This window comes from Haliotis rubra, unplaced genomic scaffold (assembly GCF_003918875.1).
Source record: "Haliotis rubra isolate DU_JTF1 unplaced genomic scaffold, ASM391887v1 Scf599, whole genome shotgun sequence".
In the NCBI taxonomy this organism is placed as follows: Eukaryota; Metazoa; Mollusca; class Gastropoda; order Lepetellida; family Haliotidae; genus Haliotis; species Haliotis rubra.
Window position 1 is genome coordinate 297,367 of NW_025767300.1, and position 9,064 is coordinate 306,430.

Here is a 9,064-nt window from a genome sequence, read left to right on the forward strand (position 1 = left end):
ATCATCTTCCAGAACCCACAAAGTTACCTGTGGCTAGATCAACTCCAACAGATGCCATTGATGTACCGTCTCCACCTCCTCTGAAGATGTTCCATCCCAACCAGCAAAGGGCTAATGCAATTGCTCAGAAAGACTTCCATTCAGTTGGGCCACCTCAACTACACATTCCACGATCTATGGCAAATAGTTCACAAGTGATGTCTTCCAAATCAGTTTACCCCCAGTCTTCTTCACATTTATCACTTGTCAGTGGTAATAAAGAACAAAGTTCAGGATCTATGTTATCGATACATTCCAGAAACATTCCTCAACAGCAAACCTCCAGATCCAACCATGTATCAGGCCAAGGATATGAACATTCCACCTGGAAGAATATCAAGCCAGCCCCAACAGTTGCACGTAAACGCTTCACATGTGAGTGGTGTGAAGCCATGTTTGCCCATGTCACCACACTGTATCAGCATGCCAAGAATGTACATCCTCTAGAACTCCGCAAACAGGAATTGGCTGAAGCAGCTCGGTCATATCCAGATTCTTCATCAAATCATCATGCACCAAATCCAAATCTACAGAGACCACAGCCGAGACAGCTGCAGCAGCAGCAGCAGCAGCAGCAGCAACAATCCAATCGACCAAAGCCTCTGAATTTGGTATCAAGTCCTCAGTATCACCAGCCTAAACAGTCGGTAGTATCTGAGAATAAGCGTCAGTTTCTTGATACTTTAAGACACATCCTTCCAAACGACAGCAAACAGAGCAGCGTTCTTAACACACATGTCAAATCACATGGCATGACTGCTGAAAACATTACTAGTACACTGATGAGAGCTAAGAAAAGCACCAGCCCTCAGAAGAAAGCCAGATCTTTCCAGTGCACCAAGTGTCCCTTTACTGCACCAAATGCTGTCACGTATCTTCGTCATATTGAACGCCATGGCAGTAACTGCAAGCATACCTGTTGGTTCTGTGATTACAGCATTGACCGCCTTAACCTCCTTTATCAACACATGAAGGGATCTCATTCCGACAAGTGGAAGGGCTCCGAAAGTGACATGCAGCTTCCGGCAGGCCCTGCCCCTACCTATCCCATCATAGTAGAGGATGATCCACACACCATGGAGAAAATCAGAGCTGAACTTAACTTTGCAAATAACTACCAGAAGAACAAGAAACCTGTCCTGATCCTCAAGGAACAGATGACCTGGAGAGGAGTCCCCATCCAGATCTGTAGTATGGATGGCAAGAAGAGCTACAAGTGCCCCAAGTGCTCATACGTTAATAGCAATATCGCCAATGCTGCGAACCATGTCCGTCAACATGGCTCAAACAGAAAGTACCAATGTAAATACTGTGACTACTGCAGTGACAATCTGAAACTGATCTACCAACACATGGACAAAGTTCACCCCAAGGAACCAGCATTCATTGAAGTCACCAAGAATATTGAAGTGGGTTCTGCAGACAATGACTCCGATGAGAGAGAGAATGCTGAGTTGGAGGGAGAAATGGATGCAGAAATGGAAGCCAATATGGAGGAGAATATGCTGATGAGCTGCCCGAAGTGTCCGTTTAAGGCGAAGTTGTATGACATCTACCGTGCCCATGTGTTGATGCACTCTTACAATGGGCAGTACAAGTGTGAGCACTGTGACTACAGTGTGGATGATCTGGGTATCCTGACCCGCCATGCTGTTGTACATGAAGGGAAGAACAATGAAAAAGACGGCAGTCTGACACCTGAAAAGAAACACTTCACAAGCATGCTGAACCTGAAGAGAGTGAACGATGAAGCTCCTTTGGCCAAAAAGTCCAGTCCAAACAAAGCTGCTGGCCTGGCCACAAAGCTTCTGACCATGCAGGCCAGGCAAGTTCTACAGAAGTCTCGTTTAAGTGGCCGTGTTCGCTATAGGTGCTCTAGATGTCCATACAACACCTTCTGTAAGAACAACATTATCAAACATCGTAAACAACACATTATCAAGAGTCGCTACAAGTGTCCTCTTTGCAACTACAGTGCAAGTCGAGCATACCTGCTCCAGCAGCATATCAAATTCCATAAAACTGAAAACAGCAATAATGAGAACTCTGCTGAGAAGAGCTACCAAGACGTAGTCTTAGATCCTCTAGATAAGAGCAACAAAGAATTTGATAAGCTGCAAGAAGAGATTGAGGCAGAAGCTGAAGCTCAACCTGATGGAGCAGGAGAGGAGGAAGAGGAAGACATTGAGATGGAAGAAGACATCATGGACGCCGAGCCTGACGGGGATGAAGATGAACCAGATCTGGCTGACACAGATATGGAAGAAAAGGCAGATGCCGAACACACTGGTGAAGAGAGTGAAAATGCTTTGTCCATTCTGTCACAGCACCGGAGTTACAGATGTAAAGACTGCCCCTTCAGCAGCAACTCTGGGGCAGAGTTCCGTAAACACTGCCTGCTTCATGGTGCTGCACATAGGTACAAGTGTGAGTTCTGCTCATACAGCCTGGACAGACTTAACTTGCTGACCCAGCATCGTCGACTTCACGCTGATGAACCAGACTTTGATCCTGCTCCACCACCATCTGCTCTTCTAAATCTGGATGTCCTCCGACTGGAATCTGAGAAAAATGTAGAGAAAGTATCTTCTACCCTCGAGAACAATGAAAGTGTTGAGCCTGAACCAGTGGAGGAGAGTGAGAGTGAGCCTATGAGGTACTCCTGTCCCAACTGCCCTTTTAAGAGTAATGCACTCAAGAGCTACAATGTTCACTTCCAGATGCATGGCTTAAAGAAAAAGTATATCTGTGACTACTGTGATTGGAGCATTGACAGACTAAACCTACTGTATCAGCATAGGAGAGTGCACACAAAGCAACCAGGGTTCAACCCAAGTCCTGATGAAATCAACATCCTGAACAGGGACTATGCTCTTGAAGCCCCAGGAAAGTTTGAGGCTCAGATCATGGGTTTCAATAAACATGTTGAAAATGATAATAAAAATAAAGAGACTGTTGAAAAGAAGAATTTGTACAGCTGTAAAAGTTGTCCATTCAGTACCAGCAACAAAAACAGCTTTGCCTACCATAAGATGCTGCATCGAATGCGAGCTCGCTACATGTGTCCTGAATGTACCTACAGCGTTGATCGATGGAATCTCCTGAACCAGCATCTGCGTCTTCATCAGGACACAAAGAAACAGCAGGCATCAGAGGAACAGCAGCAGGGGCAGATGAAATGTCCCAAGTGTCCTTACTTAAGTCCAAGCACTGAGATTTTAGAATCTCATCTAAGCATGCATGGATCTGAGAACAAGTTCAACTGCCAGTTCTGTGACTTCAGTGTTGAAACTATTGGCCATTTGCAGCAACATGCAAAGGTTCATGAAGAAAGATTGAAAAGCTTGAAGTCTCCTGCTACAAATGGTGACCATGGAAACTCCTATGAGCCAGGAAGTCCTGATGTTGTGAATCCCCAGCTGTACTTCAGTTCACCAGATGACACCAACCTCAGCGAGGACAGTGAAGAAATGGAGCTGAAGTGTGACAGGTGCCCATTCAGCACTACCTCTAAGGAGGAACTGGATCGCCATGACAACCAGCACAACACACCTAACTGCCTCCCTTGTAGCTATTGTGACTTCAGCTGCTCAGTTGAAGAAGAACTCCAGGACCACATCGAGGTCCACTTCCCAGGTACAGCAGTTGATAAGGAGGTGATTAAGTCTATCATCACTAAATATCAACTGGAGAAGAACAATAACAGCCTGACTGAAGCACCAGCATTGAACCAAGTGGCGAAGTCCAACACAGAGACCAGCACCCCAGACTCCACTGTGGAGGAAGAGCAGAAGGCTGTGAAGGACTCCGAGGAAGAGGCGGTAGTGCCAGGGCCAACATGACATCCACCAGTTCCAGGACCAAGGTGTATGTGTGTCAGTATTGTGAACGTGAGTTCGAGAACAAGAGTCTAATGATGCAGCATGAACGCCAGCATCTGATTGGTCATCAATACTGAACCTTTTCCAATAGACAAAGAGCATGAGTAGACAAGGATTAGTTTCCAAAAATCTTTTACCAAGCTACTGACTTTATTCTTTTATGAATCTTTAGCGTATTTAAATTTCATACCAGAAGTGCAACTTGCTGAGGTGACATTTATTCAGTGTATCCAGTGCTGTGAGTCAATCATTCAAGATATGTGAATCAAAGGATGCTGATGTTGATAGACTGAATTTATGAGTAGCGATGAATGAATGTTTTATGTGAATATTATGCAAAGACAGTGACTGACCTTGAGCTATAAGTGCAATTAAGAGTGAGAGGTGACACCGATGCAAGTGCCAGTGAAGTTGACATTCCGTAGTTGTAATTGAAAGTGCTGTAGAAAGACTTGCTGGTCTTCTAGTTGTGAAGGCAGAGACAAATATAAAGGGATTGTTTTCAGCAACTGTGGAAACAATCACTGCCATGTGGAACTACATTTCCTCGGTGGAAGAACATACATGACCATCAGAATGTGTGTCGGGATTCTTTTCCATGGTGAAAAGACATATTGCTGTGAATGACAGTATAGATGGGTGGTGACCTTCTTGAACAGTGGTGTGACCTTCATGAACAATGGTGACATGTATCAAGATATGAACACAACATCTGCCATAATACTATTTTACATGCTTACCAGTAAACTCTGACCATGTGCTGGTTTAGGATTTGATATCCCTCATTAGCAAAGGTTTCAAAGATGGTGATAGTATGGTATTTTTTATGATAGTTACATGTCAGCTTTTACTGGTATGTTCAACCGAGCCAAACTGAGTGGAGAGGACAAATCAATGCTTCATATACTGGTTGTTTATTCATTCCCAGGAAGAATGCATTATACTGTGGATACTTGTTTGTAAATAGATTATAATCATGCAGAACACTATTCTTCCATTGCAAGCAAATGCAGAAAAGTATTTTTAGCAGTACAACGAACACAGATTATACAACATTGAAATGGGATGAACAATTCTGATGTCAGAAATATTTTATTGTCTGGCAGAAATATTATTTTTTCACAGTTGCCTTGCAGTTTATATATTTGAGGGTTTGACTTGGGACAAATTTCGCTGACTATGCACCTTTGTACTGCTGACGGGATTGCCCGGTCATTTCAGTGGGTAATATATATGCATTTGATGGAGAGTTTCCATTCAATGTTTGTAAATACTATAAAACATAAAGGGACATTATTTTGATAAGATATTTTGGTAGTCTACAGATCGGTGCTGGTGGATTTACTGTGATGATTGTACGAAGTAATGTGTATCAGATTAGTACCATTGATGTGTCATCAATTCCTCCAAATTCCTGACAAAACTGCCACTCATGTGCAATTAGTACACTGGAAATCATTTTGTATATTTATGGAGATGGAAATCCTGTTATGCATAACAAATTTACTGTTGAACAAATCATCTAGTGAAACTTTTGATCAAACGTTTCTTAGTTTATCCACTTATTTTATCAGGTAGATTTCTTAGATCCGTTAGTTTTCAGTGTTGTAATGCTGTTGTCTGTTCTTCTCCTAGAAATCATATCCTGTACCTCGGATGTTTTCTCCAATCTCATGTACATTCCAATATTGAAAATTGCACCTCTTCCTCATGGATACTATTGTACGCACAACTAGCTAAGTACATTGTATCAGTAATTAATTTTGACTTGAGCAATAATGCATTTTTATACACAAACCTAACACTGTACAGCATCATTTCCAAGTTTCAGGAACTAGAAATTAAATGTGATTACAGTTGGAAGTCAGATTTCAGTATAAATAGATATTACAATTGAGGTCACAAAACAGTTTGAGACTAGTAAGAAAAAAACATGCGATAAAATTAATTCTGAATGTGTTGAATGAAATTCAGTAACTATGATATTGAGCTGAATTTTGAAACTTGATGAAATTCACTTGATAGTGCAAAAATTAATTTGGAAAATGCAAGCAATGAAATGTCCATGTAAGTTTGAGATAAATTCTTTCTTTTGTTACTTAATGCCAGAGAAAGAAGCTATCTGTGAAGTTCTGTTGTTGCCAAAAGTGGCTGCTTCCATTGTCGACAGTATGCCTATGTACGCACCTATGCAGAACATAACCAATGTGGCCTACATGTTCTTATTTATGTTGTACTCTAATCCATTTAACTTGTTGCCTTCAAATGAACAAAGCCAGAAACAACATGTATTTTTGTTAATGAATGTTTATGCAAAAGTGGCCAGATTGCAACAAAGAGTATATATTTTGTACTAAATTTTGTTAATAGCACGTGCCTTCCTACAATGATATGTACATTCCAAAGAGCTGAAATAGAGTATGATTTGTTCAATTCTGACAGTTGTTGCCACTATTCATGATAAATGCCTGATCTGTTTGGCTCTCAACATTTTCACAAGGCAAATTCCATTCCAGGCTGATACCAAGGACCCAGTCTGTTTTATATACATGTTACAAAAGTGCACGAAGCCTGTGTTGAATAAATCCTGGGAGAGCAACTGGTTGAAATTTACATGTTTACAAGTTCAGGAAGTGTCCTTATTGTAAAATTGGGATGATACCCAGTATATTTTGAGATACATTGATCAATTGTTTGATAGCATATATACGTTATCTTTCACACAATATGCCTGCCAAAATAGTTCTGTTTATTTGTGATCCTTGTTGTGAAGGAAGACAGCCATTTCCACATGTTCATTTTGTAAGTCATTCAACTCTTTGCAGGTTTGCCTACTCAACTGTTTGCCTTTCCTGAGAGAAAAAAAAAGCACAATACGTCTTAAAAAAGTTGTTAGCTAAACAATGACGTCCAGCAGTGAGATATATTCTTCTTTTTTTAATAAACCTTTTACCTTCCTGTAAATGTTTGAGGGGTGTGACATTGGAACCTATTGACTCATTTTCATGACATTGTTAAACCACAAATATTGTACATGACTCAAAGATTTGGGAAATAACACTTCACGCTATCTGTGCTATCTGTACATTCCATCACCTCTGATGACTTTTTTTTTCATTTGTTTTTTTTTAACTTCTCAACACATTTGCAGTTTACTTTGTAGAAAGTAATTGATTGAAATAGTGATCAAATGATTTGCTGGTTATTTTTGCTATAAGATGCCATTCCTTTGTACCTTTTCATAACATTCCTACCACAGTGGTCCAATGCATATAGGGCCATGTTGTATTTATAACTGAACAATTTTAGCTTGTTTTATTTTCATGTTGTTTGTATTTGCCCTTGGCATATGCCAATATTGCAATATTTAGGTGCTATATGTTCTGTATATTTGATTTAAGGCACCCGGATAGTATATATAATTGAGGCTTGATTTCTAGAGATTTCAGCACAGTAGTATGTACTCCAATTTAGTTTCACGCTCTTCTGTTTTAAATCCATGGTTTCAATGGTTGATATCATAAGTTAATCAAATCATAATAAAAGTTCATTTTGCTTGAAAAGATTAGTTGTTTCGTCTTTACCCAGAACATTGAGACTTGGATGGTCGCATGGCTTCCCACTGTTTGGTACATTGAACACATCTGCCTGTTGGTCCAGCTGTTCACAGGCAGCTGGAGTACTGCTGTCTGTATGTTGCTTATACTCACAAACAAAATGACGTTTTGAGGGGGAGAAGTTTTAGGTCATCCATCCAGAACTGCCCACAACTCTGACAATGTTGACTAAAAAGTCTCACCAACATGCACGAGAGTTTATTCTAAATTATTATTACAAAGTAAATTCTCTACACAAGCTTTGATGAATGAGTTTCCTGTCAGTTGTGTTTCATCTATGACCTAATAATGTCTTGACATAAAAACATAACCCAATTCAGATTCTTGCGACAAACATGTCCATATTGGCAGTCCAGACAGACATCGTGTGCTGCATCTGTTCTGTATAGTTATTATGTACATCATCAGTACTCAAAACAAATAGTAGTAATAATGAAACTTCCATCATATTTGTTGCCGGTAGAAAGTATTTCACAGTAAGAACAAATAAATAAGCATGTAATAGGTCCTATATACATCACTATTAGGAATCAAAACATGAACTATTAGTTGACAAATATGCCTGCAAGTATTCATCACTTACATGACAAGTAAGCGTATGTGTTCATCACTAACATGTAACTGAACTGATGGCATCATTTCTCTAGCCCCCGTCCCCCATTTGTTACAAGCCACTAATTAGTACCTCTAGCTCCTCGCCTGGCTGTTCTGTTAGCTGTACTCACTCCCCTGTAACTGGATAAATCTTGACTCATACCTGTGTGCCATTGGACATATGACGGACAATATGAATGTTGCATAAAAACAACTGATCTGACTCTGCATTAAGACAATGTGTCAAGATCTGAATTAATATATTTGTGAATGTAAATAAATAGAATCTTCATATTTGTTTTGTCAATTATTAGCAACAGTGATCATCTACTGATCAATAATGATCACTGAGCCGTGATTCTCTATTATCTACACCAAGTACCAGTCAACCAACACCCGACCTAAGTTAAGTAATAGTAGCAGTAAATCCAGTTACAGGGGAGTGAGTACGGCTAACAGAACAGCCAAGCGAGGGGGCTAGAAGTACTAATTAGTAGCTTGTAACAACAGGGGGCTCGAGGGGTGGGGTCGAACGATAATAATGCAGGTACTCTTAAAGTGAATAAATGCAAAATTGCTGATTGAGCACCCATGAAGGTCCGGGTTAGAATATTGATCTTCAGTAACCCATGCTTGTCGTAAGAGGCGACTAACGGGATCAGGTGGTCAGGCTCGCTGACTTGGTTGACACATGTCATCGGTTCCCAATTGCGCAGGTCGATGCTCATGCTGTTGATCACTGGATTGTTTGGTCCAGACTCAATTATTTACAGACCGCCGCCATATAGCTGGAATATTGCTGAGTGCGGCGTAAAACTAAACTCAAGGTATTAAGTTTAGTTTTTACTCCCTCACTCACTTAGTCAAGGAGCTCAGCATGTTCTTGAGCAATATGAGACATGCCGGGAAAACTCAGAAGAGAAGTGAAGATCT

At 40.6% G+C, this 9,064-nt stretch overlaps 1 protein-coding gene across 1 annotated transcript in view; it reads left to right on the top strand.

Moving 5' to 3' along the window:
- The window catches only part of LOC124255230, a 40,454-nt gene extending 32,971 nt beyond the window's left edge, over positions 1-7,483 (top strand). The window contains 2 exon segments of the mRNA XM_046689074.1: positions 1-3,877; positions 3,880-7,483. Of these exon segments, the coding sequence (XP_046545030.1) occupies positions 1-3,877; positions 3,880-3,997 (3,995 nt within the window). The 3' untranslated portion in view covers positions 3,998-7,483.
- The last annotated feature ends 1,581 nt before the right edge of the window (positions 7,484-9,064 follow it).